Source organism: Stylophora pistillata, chromosome 6, assembly GCF_964205215.1.
Source record: "Stylophora pistillata chromosome 6, jaStyPist1.2, whole genome shotgun sequence".
In the NCBI taxonomy this organism is placed as follows: Eukaryota; Metazoa; Cnidaria; class Anthozoa; order Scleractinia; family Pocilloporidae; genus Stylophora; species Stylophora pistillata.
Window position 1 is genome coordinate 34,187,391 of NC_142524.1, and position 17,438 is coordinate 34,204,828.

Here is a 17,438-nt window from a genome sequence, read left to right on the forward strand (position 1 = left end):
TGTAATAGTGACAAGTTACTAACAAACAAGAGCTGGCGAGTATAAGCTGGGAGCTGGCAAGTGATCAGATTGTTTAACCTGCAAGCGCGAGAATCATCGCAAGGTGTAATATACTGTGGTACTTAATGTTGTTCCTAGTTTCCTTGCTAATTGTACGATCACCGAAAGCACAGGAACGATCCTGTTTGTAGTAAATAAATATGTAGTCGAACATGCAGCAGTTAAAGTTAATCTTTGCAACGTTTCTCGTCACATACTTACATTAAAGTTGTGATTTTCTGGCCTTATTGCTTTTAAGCAATATGTGTTGCTAAGAGGCCAAAGTGTTTGATCGAACTCAACAATTTGAATGCCTGGTTCGTAACCTAAATCGATTTCAGCTAAGTCGAATAGCATTCCGAGAGGCAGTACACTATCTAGGGAATAAATTTATGCTCTAAAATCAAAACTTACCACAAAAAATGTTCAAAACTCTTCAAATGCAAACTTAACAATGAGAAGAACACAGCAAAGCAAGCCAATGTTTCCGTTTTCTGTAGCTTCCCAAAATTTGAGAAAACTAACTTTTAAAACTTCTGAATGTTTTAAAAAAGAAATTGATCACATTCAGGTTGAATTTGCTTCTTGATAGAGAAATTTAATCCAGAGAATATGAACTGTATATTAAAAGGACGTAAAGACAGCAGAGTGACAATAACTCTCACAAAAGAAACGACAACTTTGAGTTTAAATTTACAAGATATGTTTCGACATTCTCATGTCATCTTCAGTTGCAAATGAGGTTTTAACGGTTGTACATTTGAATTTATATTAAGGTACATTATAAATTACCTGTCAGGACGTTACAATTTGAATATTGAATACGCGAAAAATGGAAATAGCGCGCGCTTGACTAGATAACAAAAATTAAATAATAGTAATAATAATAATAATAATAATTTTTTCCCACTTAATATGCAATGCCTCTTTGATCTTAATTTGGTGAGACCACTGGCCACATTTGTACACGAGTTCGTGAGCACCTCTTGTCGGACAAAACTTCGCATATTTACAAGCACCTGCAATCAACAAGGGCCTGTCTTGACTCTTGTGATACTGAATGTTTCACGATCTTAGATTCTGCCGCTTCAAAATACCAAATTAAGATCAAAGAGGCATTGCATATTAAGTGGGAAGAACCCATTCTTAATCAGCAATTGCAGCTTTCCTTTTAATTATGTTGTTCCTTGGTCTTTTATTTTATTATTATTATTATTTTTTTTTATCTAGTCAAGCGCGCGCTATTTACATTTTTGGCGTATTTAATATTCAATTGCAACGTAAGCCCTGACACGTAATTTGTAACGCATCTTAATATAAATTCAAATGTACAGCCGTTAAAAGCTCATTTGCAACTGAAGATGACATGAGAATGTCGAAACATGTCTTGTAAATTTAAACTCAAAGTGTTCGTTTCTTTTTTGAGAACTGTATATTCTATTTATGTTATTGCACGGCATTACAATAAACGAGCCGGTTTAAAAAAATAATAATTAGCACAAAAAGAAAAGAAAAACGTTAAGGTCATGTGACGCATTCTACGTCAGCAAGATCGTTAAAGCGGAGAACACGGTAAGTACTGTCTGTTCAGTTTTTCCGATATTATAGAAATTTTACAACTCGATCGTGCATCAGTTTTGATTTGTTGAGAAACGTCTTAGGCTTGAGAGCCTTTTAGCCAATGAATTGCTGATATTCACGGTGTGGCCCTCAAATAAAATCGCGAAAGTAAATCAGTGTTCCCCATCAAGGTAAAAGTTCCCCATCAACGCCTCATCAGCAAATTGCAGTTTTATGGCATTCAGGGAAGCACCCTTACTTGGATTAAATCTTGGCTCACTAGTAGACCTCAAAGTGTCATAATTGATGGCGTGAGTTCAAAATCTGTTGATGTGACTTCAGGGGTACCTCAAAGCACGGTACTTAGTCCATTAATGTTTTTATTATTCATTAATGATATGCAAAATGGGCTAGGACGTACACTAAGATTGTTTGCTGATGATGCTTTATTGTATCATAAAATCACACAAATCCCAGGAGAGCGCCTCGCTGGCAGAACACGACCTTTCACGCTCCATATTTTCCCTCTATTTTTTAGAGAGATTTATTAATATTTTAAGTTTCAAATCTAGTCTAAACCCAAAAACATGGCTTTGACGTATTCAAGATCAGTACTTCAACAATTATCGTTGTTTTCCTCGGCTTTATTGAGTTCACTTCTGTGGCGTCGCTTCACTGAGCACGCTATCACTCGCACAAAATCCACTCGTCGGGGCTGCCGTGGCGGTCGCAGAAAGCGAGGTAACAGTGTATCGTGCCTAGGAACTGCAAGGCAATTCCGTGCCAACGTCTCTCCAACTCCAAATGAAGATGATTCGATGGGTTGTGACCAAATTGCTGCACTGGACCACGAATATAGTAATTTGCATAACCGCTCGTCTAGCTTATTAAATATTCAAGGTAACACCTTTCAAACCAACAAAACAAACAACCCTTCCGTTCCGCCGGTGTTGCCCGAGAACGGAACAAACACTTCAAACTCTCGGACTGACGACAATACGTTTCCAGTCATCACGGATCGTCCCATTGAATCGCGTAGCGTGTTTGGTATGAGCTTGATGCTTGCAAACACAATGTCTCTGGCGCCCAAGTTCGACGAAGTTCGTTTTACCATCTTGGACTACAAACCAAATTTAGGGTTCATTACCGAAACGTGGCTGAGGGACACCATCAGCGGAAACCACCTCCACATTCCCGGTTACTCGTTTATTTCTTGAAACCACACCACGGACATTCACGGAGAGATTGGGCTCTATATAGTGGACTCGATCAGGTATAGATCTCTTGATCACTTACTAGACCCTAAGTACGAAGTTCTTTGGGCGTGGTTAAGACCAAAAAGACTTCCGCGCGGGACACCCTGCGTTATCACGGCCACGATATACCATCCGTTCTTCAACGACAGCGCCAGAGACAATGCTTTGTTGGACTATCTATCAGCATCCTTGACTAGTGTTGAGGGAGAATTCCCAGGTTGCGGGATTCTACTCTGCGGCGATTTCAATCGGCTAAAGTTGAATCGTTTAGCTGCACAATTCGGACTGCAGCAATTGGTCAACAAGCCCACTAGGGGTGATCAGACCCTGGACTTGGTCTTCACCAACCAACCAGATTTGTACGATATAAATTCCGTTCAGATTTTACCGCCGTTTGGTTTATCGGATCACAATGTTGTCTTTGTGCACCCAACAACTCGTGCCCCAAGGGAAGGCCCAAGTAGAAGAATCCTTTCCAAGCGGGACACTCGGGCCAGTCGCACGTCCGAGCTTGGGCGTTTCCTCGCGTCTATCGACTGGTCAGTGGTTAGCGAAGCATCTAACTGCGAGGCTAAATTGGCGCTGTTTACGGATTTCATCAAAATTGGTCTCGACCACTTAATGCCGGTTAAACATGTCAGACTTCACCTGAATGATCCCCCGTGGGTTACTGAGCGGTTCAAAAACCTGATTAAGCTCCACCAACACGCCTTCCACAATGGAGACATGGATCAATACCGGCGATATCGAAATGACGTCAACCGCACGCGTAAGTCACTTCGCAGTAAATACTATGCAAGCAAAGTGAATAATTTAAAGAACATCAAGCCCTCGCAGTGGTGGAGCGCAGTTAAACGAATCGCCGGTATGAATCCTGCGTCATCTTCTGAAAGCCTCCTTTCCAACCTTTAGCTCGGGGACAAATTCGATCGCCTAAGTGACGTTGAACTAGCTAACGCCATCAACGCTGTGTTCTTAGAACCCATGAAGCATTACCAACCCCTATACGCTGTCCCTACTGTAGTGGAGGACTCCGATACGCCTTTAATTACGGAAATGGATGTCCTACACGCTCTAACCAATCTAAACCCGAGGAAGGCAGCTGGACCTGACGACATCGGTAACTGGCTTTTGAGGGAATAGCATTCTCGCACAGCCTGTTACATCTATACTGACCGCGAGCTTTAGAGAACAAAGTCTTCCCACCTCTTGGAAGCTTGCGGACGTGGTGCCTCTCCCCAAGCAAAAACCCGTGGTAGATGCTACTAAGCACCTGCGTCCTATCTCCTTGACGCCCGCTATTTCTAAGGTTGCGGAAGATTTTGTGGTACTCAGATACGTCAGTCCAGCGGTGTTGCAGATCATAGACCCGAACCAATATGGCGATATTCCAGGATCCTCCACCTTATAGGCTCTGATTTCCATGGTACATAACTGGTCACAAGCCACTGACGCCACAGGCGCAGCTGTTAGAGTGGTATTTTTCGACTATCGTAAGGCTTTTGACCTTATTGATCACAATTTGCTGGCCAGAAAGATCGAAGCCTTGCACATGCCACAGTGGGTTCGCGTCTGGGTGCTGGATTTTCTGTCAGACAGGAAACAACGTGTCAGGTTGTCATCAGACTGCAGGTCAGAGTGGGGCTCAGTCCCCGCCGGGGTACCACAGGGGACCAAGCTTGGTCCCTGGTTGTTCTTATTAATGATCAACGATCTTGAGGTCGACGCGCTCACTTGCAAGTATGTAGACGACACGACTATCGATACCGCGAGGTTTGACCAGTGATGTACAAAGCGCAGTTTCCGCTGTTGAAGCGTGGTCGATCAAAAATAGGATGTAACTGAACTCGGATAAATGCAAGGAGATGCGCATTGACTTTAAAAGGAACACTCACAATTTTCCACCAATTGTGATTAGTGGCAAGGAACTATCAGTATCAAACAGTGTTAAAATCCTAGGAGTCACTATTAGCTCAGATTTAAAATGGAACGAACATATCTCAGAGTGCCTTAAGAAAGCGAACAAGCGCCTTTATTTTATTGTTCTTCTAAAGCGCGCCAACGTACCACTGAGCGACATTATAAATTTTTATTGCACCGTGATAAGATCTGTTTTAGAGTACTGTGCGCCAGTTTTCCATCACGCGCTCCCACAGTATCTTAGTGACGACATTGAACGAGTGCAAAAGAGAGCGCTCTCCATCATTTGTCCTTATGCGTCATATTTCGAATGTTTGGCCAGGTTCGACCTAGTAACCTTGCACGCGAGACGCGTGGCTCTGTGAAGCAAGCTTTTCGAGTCTATCACGTCATGCCTGGATCACAAACTCGTGCCTGTCTTACCTCCTAAGAGAGAACACAGATATAATTTAAGACAGTCCAAGGCTTATGCCATGCCCCGTACACATACAAATCGTTTTAAGAACACTTTTATTCCAAGTATATGTACATAAATGTTTTTTTTTAGACTAGTTTGTACATAGTCATATATAGAGAGTTTTTCGCATTTATGGTTTTATTATAATTTCAATTTGTATTTGGAACTCATTTATTCCTAGTTCTAAGTAATTGTAACGCAATTCAGTCTACGGACTGCCATTTTCGATATTCTAATAAACTATCTATCTATCTAAACTATCTATCTATCTCATCATGATGACACCTTGGCTTTACAGCGAGACCTAGACAAGCTAGGCCAATGGGCTAATAGGTGGCAGATGCTGTTCAATCCTTCTAAATGCTACAAAATGTCTGTTTTCCGTAGTAGATCCCCGGTTGTTAAAGACTACACTCTTTACAACCAAACCCTGGTATCTGTTCGACAACATTATTATTTAGGTGTTTTGCTGTCTAGTGATCTGCGGTGGAACACTCATGTGGACAAGATTACTAAAAAGGGGAACTCTTCACTTGCGTTTGTGAAAAGGAACTTGTATGCCTGCTCTGAAGAAACTAAACGTGCAGCTTATGTATCACTTGTTAGGCCACATTTAGAGTATGCGTCTGCAGTATGGGATCCTTATAGACAAAATCAAGTGGAGAAACTAGAAGCTATCCAAAGTCGCGCAATGAGATGTATTAAACATGCTTATAGTTTTAACACCAGCGTGTCCAATTTGAAGAAATCCCTATCTTTGGATTTACTAAGCGAGAGAAGAAAATCCCATCGTTTACAAATTTTCCATAAGTCTGTGAACAATAGTATTGCTTTGCCTATCCCGTCTTATTATCAATTGTCTATTAGGAAAACTAGAAATTACTCGACGAATTCATTTATTCAACCACCTGTACATTATGATTACTACAAGTATAGTTTCTTTCCGAGAACTATAAGGGACTGGAACTGTTTATCACCTGGAACTAGATCACTTAATTATTCAGCTTTTTGCAGTACAACATTTTTCTGAGTTTTTATTTTTTAAGCATAGCTATATTGTTAATTACATATTTTATTTATTTATTTATTATTTTTATTACCTATGTTTATATTTTTATTCTTTTATCTCTTCTTGATGTGTAATAGCGTTGAAGAGTAATAAAGTAAATGTAGATGTAGATGCAGTGGCATCAAGCAAATCGAAAGTGAAGATCCAGAGAATCTGGTATATCCTGGTGATATCTTGATACACACTTCAAAACTGTCTTAAATGTACGACTTGAAAAATCATATCTGCTTGGGCTTAACTTCTCTCAGTAAATCAGATGTCTCCAAATCGGGGTGAGTTGATTTCGAGCGAACTCTAAGCCAGAGATGGCTTTTATAATGATAATAAAATCATTTTGTATATACCACACAGGTGAATAGTCCTATTTCGCGCGCTGATTGGCTAATTCGGAAGTGTTTAGCAGGTACTATTCACGCAGCCGAAGAGACAATTTCGCGTCAAAAGTTTCATTTCCGTCCATTTGTAGTCGCCGTGGAAAACTCACTCAGCTGTAAACAAATAGATATGTCAACGGCAGTCCAATTGATATGGACCTTCAAAACTTATACCGGAATGCCTCTATCGACTTTCCGAAGTAATGCTGTGACGTTGAAATATAACTCGACTTTTCTCCGAGGGAGTTTCGATCAATACTGGTCGCAGTCAACACATGTGTAACCGGGTCAGAGCTCTTTGAAAGACTTTTAAAAGGTGTAACTGTGAGTGAAGATGCTAAATGCAATCGTTTTTCCGCGATCATCTTTCGCGATCGTTGTGGAATATTCCTCGCCATTCCCTAGTATATTTTGTTTCTAAAAAAGCGTCCTGGCCACAGTCGTTCTTAAATACGATTTGAAGCCTTCAGTCTTTTCATTGCGTGCTGTTAGTATTTATATAGGCTCAACTGAATGAGTAACCAGCGAATTAATTTTTTTATAGGGGAAAGCGAAGCGTTGATTTAATGACTGGCCATTTGTTTACTTTTCTGGTGGTTTTCCCTTCCATCTGTTAGGTGACTCCGCAAATATTAATTATTTCGTGAACGTCGAAAATATATCAAATCGAAGGATCAGTTTTGGTTTTGGTCCACATTTTTGTCAACAAAATGAAAACATACTCGTATCTGTTAAAAGACGAAGAGTACGGACCAACGTTGTAATTTTGTTTCAATACTGACATCTCGTAAGCGAAATGAGGAGAGTTTAAGAAGACATGAAATTCCATCGCGGAAAAGCGATTGCCTGACACTCGGTAAGTCGTTAAGATGACATGTTATCACGTATCAGACAAAAAAACAGTCTTTTTAAATTTCCAGTCTGCAGTATGTAGTCCGCATTTGGTACCTTATCTGCATTTTGTACCCGTTCTGCAGTCTGCAGTCTGTATTTTGTACTGACCGATGGCCAAAATGTGAATTTTGACTATTTATCCAACATCACCACAGCAGTTCAAAGTAATTGCAAGTAGTTTCAACTATGTCCGAGAGTTACCCATTGGCTCTGCCTATGTTTGCATTTAAAAGTGTATGTTTTCATTAAAAGAGATTTAATTATCTTCAAAACCCATTCCAAACGTATGAATGTATCCACGTCGGACTTATTCACAGTTTCCTTTGATTAGATATATTAACAGAAGTAGACTAATTTTTTGGTGTCTGTGTGGTATATACTGAAACAATTGTTTACCTTAATTTCACCTGAATGAGTGTTACCTGAGTGTTACCCGAATGTCACCACTTTCACCAACAATCTTGGCTTACTCATGATCAGGTTTGCTGGTTAAAATTTCCTTCAGAAGTATGGACATGCGATATCAGTTATTCCATGGAGTACCCTAAGTATAAATAGATAGAACGCGGGCTTAATTCCAGACCATCGGCTGGCTGACAAAACCCCATTATAAACTTTTAAGATAGAGTGATGTGCCTCGACTTTCATGTTTATGTATCAATGACCTTACTAAGGCTGAATAATTTCCTCCTCTATATGATAGGTGATTTTTCTTTGAACTAAAAATGAAACAACTCGCATTCTTTTGTAGGGAAAATCGTGCTTCAGTATTCTTGCTTTAAACTAGTTTAGTCATAAGGGCAAGAAACTTAGGAAAGTTATTATAAGTTCTTGTTGTAAACCTGCATTTTTGTCATCTTGACACTTTCTCTTTGATTTAAAACTAAACACCGGCCAGAATTTTCAGCTTCTTTTGATCCTCAATCCTCTTTTATTACAAAAACTTCTTGAAACAATAATGATTACGAACATTAGTGGTTCCTGTTGTGAAATACAAGAGTAAGTCGAGCGAACCAAATCTATAAGGTCTCTTACTTTTAGGTTAGAAGAAAATTTTAGTGAATTATATGCCTTCACAATCAACTGCATTTCTTGATTTTAACTGAAAACTCTTCAACCGAGGGGCTGCAGACAGATCTAACATAGTTTAATTCAATCCTCAGATTGACGCTGTCTCATTTGTTTCATTTAAATAATCAGGAAAAGGTCGTAATGGACGCCATAGAGGAATTTATTGCAACCTGTCCTCTAGCCTTTACTTTAGCTAAAGTTGTAGCTGTTTTCACCTTCCTCCAAAAGACTGGTGGTGACTTACAAGCCATGAAGTTGGGCGAAAAATGTTTGATATTTCTCGGGTCTAACGCACGGATAGAAGAAGACCAGTTTACCCTGTTTTACCAAGCAATCAATGAGCTAATGTTTGAGGCGGCGTGCCGGGTCCCTGACTACAAATCTGCAGAAAGATATGCTAAGGAACTCCTTATAATGCATCATGCTTCTAATGACAAAATTAGCGAAGGTATTGTAAGTTTGGCACTGGGAAATATATATCAGAGGCTAAAAGAATTTGAAATGGCGAGTCGATACTATCAGAATGCAATCGATATGACGAGAAGTACTGGAGACAAACAAGTAGAAGCACGGTGTTACTTAGGGATAGGAGTCTCATTTCATTCGCTGTGTAAATATCACATGGCTGAAAAGTATTACGAAAAAGCACTGGCGATCACTATGACAATTGGTGACAGAAATCGCGCAGCTACCATTTACAGAAACCTTGGTGATATCGTTCAGTCGCTTGGGAAATACGACAGAGCTGAGGAATATTATAAGAAAGCACTAGCAATCAGAGAGGAAATTGGCGACAAAAAGGGACAAGCATCTGACTACGGAAACTTAGGAACATTGTTTCAGTCGCTCTGTGAATACCAAAAGGCTAAAGAATTTACCGAGAAAGCCCTTGAAATCAGAAAGGAAATTGGCGACAGAAAGGGAGAAGCAGATGACTATGGAAACCTAGGAACATTGTTTCATTTGCTTGGTGAATACAAAAAGGCTAAAGAGCTCATCGAGAAAGCACTTAAAATGAGGATAAAAATTGGCGACAGAGAAGGAGAAGCAATTGACTACGGAAACTTAGGAATATTGTTTAAGTCGCAAGGTGAATACGAGAAGGCTAAAGAATATATCGAGAGAGCACTTGCTATCAGAAAGGAAATTGGCGACAGAAATGGAGAAGCATCCGACTACGGAAACTTAGCGACATTGTGTTATTCACTAGGTGAATACAAAAAGGCTAAATATTTCAACGCAAAAGCACTTGCAATCGCAAAGGAAATTGGCGACAGAAAGGGAGAAGCAACTGACCTTGGCAACCTAGGAACTTTGTTTCAGTCGCTCGGTGAATACCAAAAGGCTGAAGAGTATACTGAGAAAGCACTTGCAATCAGAAAGGAAATTGGCGACAGAAAGGGAGAAGCAACTGACCTTGGCAACGTAGGAAATTTGTTTCAGTCGCTCGGTGAATACCAAAAGGCTGAAGAATATACTGAGAAAGCACTTGCAATCAGAAAGGAAATTAGCGACAGAGAGGGAGAAGCAACTGATCACGGAAACTTAGGAACAGCTTATCATTCGGTAGGTGAATACAAGAAGGCTAGAGAACATACCGAGAAAGCACTTCCAATCAGAAAGGAAATTGGTGACAGAAAGGGAGAAGCAACTGACTACGGAAACTTAGGAGTAGTTTTTCAGTCGTTAGGTGAATACGAAAAGGCTCAAGAATACACAGAGAAAGCACTTGCAATCACAAAGGAAATTGGGGATAGAAAGGGAGAAGCAGCTGAATACGGAAATTTAGGAACATTGTTTCATTCGCTTGGTGAATACAAAAAAGCTAAGGAGTTCACCGAGAAAGCACTTGCAATCAGAAAGGAAATTGGCGACAGGCAGGGAACAGCAACTGATTATGGAAACTTAGGAACATTGTCTCATTTGTTAGGTGAACTTGATAAAGCTGAAGAATATTTATGCAAGGCTATCCGAGTTTTTAAAGGCATTGGAGAAGTTATGGGTGAGTTTAAAATTATTTGCAGCCTTACAGTTTTGAAGTTGACTCAGTTCAATCTTCAAGAGGCGTTTTCGTATCTTTTCGAATGTATTGAAATATTCGAAAAATTGCGAGACTTCGTGAAAGATAAAGATTCCTTCAAAATATCTCTACTGGAGGAGCATGGCGCCTTTCCCTATGAGATGCTCAGTAACTTACTTTCTGTCGTCGGGAATCTGCATCAAGCTCTTTATGTCGAAGAACTTAGACGGGCAAGAGCTCTAGCAGACTTGATGGTGGCTCAGTATTCCGTTAAACAGATCCAGTTCTCAGGCGATCCGCAGTCATGGTGTGGTATCCAAGATATTATCAAAGAAGAAGCCAATTGTACTTTTCTGTACCTTTCAGCTGATGAAAAAGGTGTACGAATTTGGATTCTCAAAATTAGCGGAGTTATTCATTTCCGAAATGTTAGAATGGACACGTCTACTTTTGGAAATGCTGGATCAGTTCCCAACCCGAAAGTGCTTTTTTCGGAGACTTTCCACTGTTTCGTCGACAAAGAAGATCGCTCTTTAAATGAGGACTCGGTTTTATCATCATGTGATGATGTTAACCGATCGCCTCTGCCTGACAATAAAGCTGACGATATGGACTCAAGAAAAAAACTTCATTTGTGTTACAAAACAATCATCGCTCCCGTGGCCGATTTATTGAAGGAGCCTGAAATTATCATTGTCCCTGATAGCTGCATGTACCAAGTGCCATTTGCAGCCTTACTTGACGAAGGAGGGAGATATTTGTCTGAAAAATTCAGGATCCGTATTGCTCCTTCTCTGACCACCCTCAAACTTATTAAGGACAGTCCTGCAAACTACCACAGTGAGAGTGGGGCTCTCATAGTGGGTGAACCTGAGGTGAGCGAAGTGATTTACAAGGGGCAACCGATTATCCTCAAACCATTACCATGCGCAAGAAAAGAAGCTGAGATGATTGCAAAAATGCTTGGCGTCCTCCCATTGTTAGGAAGACATGCAACAAAGGAGGCGGTTATTGAACAGATGAAGTCAGTTGCGCTGATACATTTTGCTGCTCATGGAGATCCCCAGAGAGGAGAAATAGCACTTTGCCCTGTTTGCACAACGAATAATATTCCCCAGGAAGAAGAATACCTTCTGACGATGGCTGACGTATCCAAAGTTCAACTTCGAGCTAAACTGGTTGTTTTAAGCTGTTGTCACAGTGGACGCGGAGAAATTAAAGTCGAAGGAGTAATTGGAATCGCTCGGGCTTTCTTAGGATCCGGTGCTCGCTCGGTGTTAGTGGCACAGTGGGCCCTGGACGACGAATCGACAGAGCAGTTCATGAATCATTTCTACAAACACTTGTTTCGTGGTGAAAGTGCCAGCGAATCTCTTCACGAGATCCGAAAGTGGATGAGAGATAATAGCTTTCCCGAAGTGAAGAAATGGGCTCCTTTCATGCTGATTGGTGATAATGTCACTTTGAGGTAGGTAAGAGTGTAATGAGTCAAGTTTTCCATTAAGAAACCGAAGAAATGACCCTCAGATTGGCAACTTTGTATGACATGTTAGAAGGAAACAAGAATCAAATATATCAAACCACCAACGTTGTAGGAAGTCAGGAAAACTCACGGATTTGCTATTTTACTTGTTCAGTAACCTCTCCACAGAGTGTACAAGGAGACTTTGGAACGCATTTTATTAAATTAGGACGATTTGGAAAAGCCAAAAGTCTTAAGACACAAAATACAAATTCGTTAGTTTTCTCACACGCCCACCCTCATTTAATTCATTTTATGGAGCAAAGAAAGGAAGCTGGTTTCGGTAAAAAAAAGGATTTGTGTTGTGTATCCCATATAGTTCTCAATGTCTTCTAATATTGTTAAAAAAAAAGACCAACGAGACAAAAAGAAGAGGGAGTCTTAATTTCAAAGCGAGCTGCGCTACAATATCTATAGTTCACAGCAACTAAATCTGGCATAACCGTGACAGCAAAAATTCCAGGAAGTAACATATTAAATTACTTGACAATTAACTTACTGTTTTTCTTATAATCAGCTGTAAATTTTTCCTTTCAGGAAAGAAGACATAATATGCAAGGTTCAAAACTGATTAGGAAATCCTTAGAGACTGAGTGAAGCTGACTTCTTTGAAGATCCTCATCTTTGTCTCTACTGTATGAAACGGAACTTTTCGTGTGATATAACACAGAAATATTTTGCAGTTGAGCAGTAAATAGAATTTTGGGTTTCCTCCTTAGCAGAGAGGCATGCCCCTCATTTAGATATTAGGAATAGTTTTCGTTAGAAGCCGTCCATTATATTTACAGCCCGATCAATCAATCTTTTTGAAGGACGAATTATCTTTTGAATAGACGTCTAACGAAAAGGTTATCGTTGTGATTATGAGCCGCTAACTTTCTTTAGCCTTTCTTACAAAGAAAAAAGTCAGTCATATGGATGTTTAGGATACTGATTTTTCAGTAAATGTTTTCATTCTTTAAACAAAAGGTCTTCACAAAGTATCAGACTTATAAAGGCTGGAACGCCCTTTGGAACTGATATGTCGAAAAGGGCTCGTTTATTTATTCAGTCAGTTATGGGAGACTTTGGAAAACTTCAGAAGTTAACCCCAGTCATATATATCAATCATGGGGCAAAAAATGCGGTCGAGGATACTTCTTTCTTGGCAGCTGCTCTTGTCATTCATTATTAATTTTATAGTCGAATGTGAAGTGTTAAAACCAATCACGATTAAGACGTCGAATTTTTTGGTTTTTCAGGTAAGTCTTGGCACCTAACAACTATGTTATGCTTAATTTTTTTCCGGGAGTAATTTTGGCTCGGCATGATCTACGTTCAAATTTTCAAGTACTACTTTGAATTTACTGAAAACCTGACAACTCTTTTTTTGTCGTGATCATAACATGCATTACATCCATCTCGCAGATGAATGAGTTATTTTCGAAGTTTGTCATCTTAATTCTGACGATCAGTTTTCAGTCCAGTGGGGAAAATCTTAATCGTCAAGATTCTCGATCGAGTTTCGCAAACTTTGTTGAAAAGCCTATCTCGAAGCTGACGTCTCCGATCTTGGCTTCGTTGAAGTCGTCAACTCTCGATGAATGTGTTTTCGAATGTCTGGCTAACAAGCAATGCTTCTCCATAAACTTCGCGACAGATTCGGGAGCTGATGACATGTACGAGTGTGAGTTATTATAAAAATTGTGGGACGTTAAAGAACCCACACACTCTTCGAAAAGAGTAGGGCACGTAGTGCCCGGTGTTGTAGTCTATCTTTGTGTAGTGTCTAATCTAGGGTGAGTTGGGGAGGGCAGGTGAAATCAATACATGGACTGAAGTGGCTGCATAATGCGCCTGATGAATTCTGACGTCCGATCTCACCTTAACTGATTGTAAAGCGCGACTGATTATCTATATAGTAGTCTGCGCTATATAAATGTTAAATTGTTGTTGTTGTTGTTATTGAACGCTGATATTTTTAACCAAACGGATAAGTTTGCTGCCAGCGGAGAGTTTCATTACTACCAGAACAAACTTGGTTCAAACTTAATGTTCATGCAGAAACTGCTATGCTGTAAATTTGAAGTACGTAGTTCTCGATCGCAACCTTGCTACACAAGCTGCTAAGGCTTAAATTCTATAAATAGAAATAAAGATATTCCATTGGTGTTATGTTGAAATTAGCACTGTTCTGACAGACCGAATATCTTTCCATTTTATTTCATTTTGAATTAGTCGCAATGTTTGAAGAAACAGAAAAACGACTTCTCGAAATAAAATTCCTCAATTAAACCAAACATCAACACTTTCTTGGCTTTTTAAATTCAGACACCTAGACTCCAGCAGAGAGAAATTCACAAATTAGTTGCAAGTACACTTTTTTTGTAACGGAAACATACGGCTTGCATCGATGAAAAATTCAGTAGTTTTTTGTTTTTCATTCGAGCGTTCTCATTGACTAAACGTCTCGAAATAAAATTCCTCAATTAAACCAAACATCAACACTTTCTTGGCTTTTTAAATTCAGACACTGAGACTCCAGCAGAGAGAAATTCACAAATTATTTGCAAGTACACTTTTTTTGGAACGGAAACATACGGCTTGCATCGATGAAAAATTCAGTAATTTTTGTTTTTCATTCGAGCCTTCTCATGACCCAAACGTATTATTCAACAAGAATTGAGACCGAGAAAATAAAATCTGATATTCTCTTGATAACGCCTATTAGTAAGTGAAGTCACGATAAGAAACAAACTCAAAACAAACTCGAGTAGATACAAATAAACACTGTGTTCTCTTTGCACTGATCCATTTTGCCGATGGCTCACCGATCGAATTAGGTTTTTCAAGTAATCAATTTGTAATCACACGTTTTCAAATACAATTTCCAGTTTTTGAAAAATTATTTAAGTCAGTGATATTTGTCACAAAGGTGCAGAAAATTGATAAACTTGGAACGAATTAAAGGGAAGGTAAAATCAGCAACTGAAGCCGAGGGTGTTTTGGCAAACGATACTATTATGAATATGCGGCTTTAAAAGTTTCTCACCATTCACAAGGGAGTTGTTATTTTCTATGTTGTGCAGAGTCCTTGCAAGGAGCATCCTTGTAAAAATGGCGGGTCCTGCTTCCCGACTTTCAACGAGGAGGAATACATCTGCAAATGTGCCTCTGGATACAGCGGAAAACACTGTGAGATGGGTGAGTTACCCAGCCTACAGCATTTAAAAGACGTTTTTTACATCGCTTTTGCAAAAAATCTGCTTTGTTAACCCGGTTCCCTTAAGATGAAGGATGAATGATGCCCCTGTTATCTCCCTTAGATGCGATATAACATAGGGGATACGCCCAACCCCTCTCCCCCAACCTTCCTCAAAGCATTTAAAGACTCCAGTGAGTGATGCAAAATAAAAGTGAATAGAGTAAAAAATGACCTAACCATTTAACCCCTAAAGAGTGACCAACATCTAATTTCTCCTGACAATATCAGCCCCGAATCTTATGTTGACGTTGTGAGAATAAAGGAAATCATCGGCAACCAAAGAGGCTCTTGATTGTTAAACAAATTCTCCTTGTCAGCACCTTAGGAAATGTATAGAGAATGGTATGGAGAATTTGGTTACTGATATTAGGGTGGAAAGGGTTCAATTACAAAGATGGAATATGAAACATGAAACTAACCCCTTCAAAATGAATTAAGCAATACTGAACCATAAAAATTTCCGAATGGTTCATTCTGCTTTAACACTGATGTCAAAAGCTTTTTCGACAGGTCACCTTTTAATCTGCGAGGGTGAATCAGGCCAATTGAGATGCAAAAATGAAGGAAAGATAAAAGTTCTGTCTGCAAACTATGGGAGGCTTGACTCTCACTCGTGTCTTCACCAATTGATTGGTAACACCAACTGCCGCTCAGGGAACTCTCTTGCTCGAGTACAGCAAATCTGTCAAAGTAGCTCCACTTGTGAGCTGGAAGCGACTAATGCGTTTTTTGGCGGTGATCCATGCCGGCGAATACATAAGTATCTATTTGTTGAATATCAATGCCAATAAAACTTCACATTCAGAAAATTTAAGGGTAACCTAAGAGAATTAAAACAGACTATCCCAAGTGGTTACCTGAGCTCTCTCCCTTCCCCGACCAAAGAGGTATACTACTACTGTCCTAGTAAAGACTTTAGACGAGTGCTCGGTGATATTCACACGGCAAAAAAACCGTCGTTCACTGTTAATTTTACGAAATGGTGAATGTCTGAGAAATTCAACATTAAACTAACGTTTTCCGATATCTGTAAACTGCGGCAAATTCACTGCCCACCCTCAGTAAAACTCCGGAAAAACATGAAGTTCGCCTCAAGTTATCCAGCACCAGGAAAACTCCAATTATTATACCTGTTCTCCTGAACGTTTTTCTACAGTTTTCCCGTGCGCGCGAACGCTGCATTTTCCAAGCGTTTTCCCACAAAATAACCAACGGTGAATGCCATGAAAACTGGATGTTTGTCGATTGTTTCCCTGCTCCACGAAAACGCTAATGTATAGCTTGTTTTCCTGAACATTTTACTATGATTTTCCCGTGCGCGCGAACGCAGCATTTTCCAAGCGTTTTCCCACAAAATAACCAACTGTCAATGCCATGAAAACATGATGTTTGTCAATTGTTTTCCTGCTCCACGAAAACGCTAGTGTCTACCTCGTTTTCCTAAACGTTATTCTATAATTTTCCCGAGCGCGCGAACGCTGAGTTCTTCGAGCGTTTACCTGCAGAATTGCGAACAGTAAATGCCATAAAAACAAGAAGTTCGCCGATTGTTTTCCTGCTCCACAAAAACGCTAGCGCTAGCTTGACTTCCTGAACGTTTCTTCTAGTTTTCCCGAGCTTACGATCGCTGCATTTTCCAAGCGTATTCCTAGAGAATTACTAATAGCATGAAAACATGATCTTCGTCGATTTTCTTTCCTGCCCCATGAAAACGCTAGTGTATAGCTTGTTCAAGCAAAAGTCTTTCTCTAATTTTCCCGAGCAAGCGAACGATGCTGTTCTCTCAGAATTATTCATGACCGTGTTTAAGTAATAAAGATCATTGTTGTTCGTCTCTTGCTTTCATGCTCTATCAAACACTTGTAAACAGCTTACATTGTTTTCCTGTAATATTTCGTTACCCCCACCGACGCAGCCCCAAACAGTTTCTTTAGAAACTATCAGCCTTTATTCATTTGCTTTCTTGTAGCTTTTGTAGTTTTCGTAAGGACAAGAGCGCTGCAATTTCCAAG

General features: G+C 39.8%; 1 protein-coding gene across 4 annotated transcripts; it reads left to right on the top strand.

The window, feature by feature from the left end:
- The first annotated feature begins 8,541 nt into the window (after positions 1-8,541).
- LOC111320111 (uncharacterized) lies at positions 8,542-16,266 on the top strand. 4 transcript variants are annotated; one of them, XM_088726134.1, is made up of 5 exons: positions 8,542-12,128; positions 12,720-12,817; positions 13,424-13,848; positions 15,251-15,365; positions 15,937-16,266. In XM_088726134.1, the coding sequence occupies exons 1-2, from the start codon at positions 8,782-8,784 to the stop codon at positions 12,751-12,753; spliced, it is 3,381 nt and encodes a 1,126-aa protein (XP_088582260.1). In that variant the 5' UTR covers positions 8,542-8,781; the 3' UTR covers positions 12,754-12,817; positions 13,424-13,848; positions 15,251-15,365; positions 15,937-16,266. The 4 variants fall into 4 exon arrangements, with proteins under 4 accessions (XP_088582260.1, XP_088582257.1, XP_088582258.1 ...); XM_088726131.1 differs by having other exon boundaries at positions 12,720-13,848; XM_088726132.1 differs by lacking the exon at positions 13,424-13,848 and having other exon boundaries at positions 12,720-13,423.
- Positions 16,267-17,438: the final 1,172 nt, after the last annotated feature.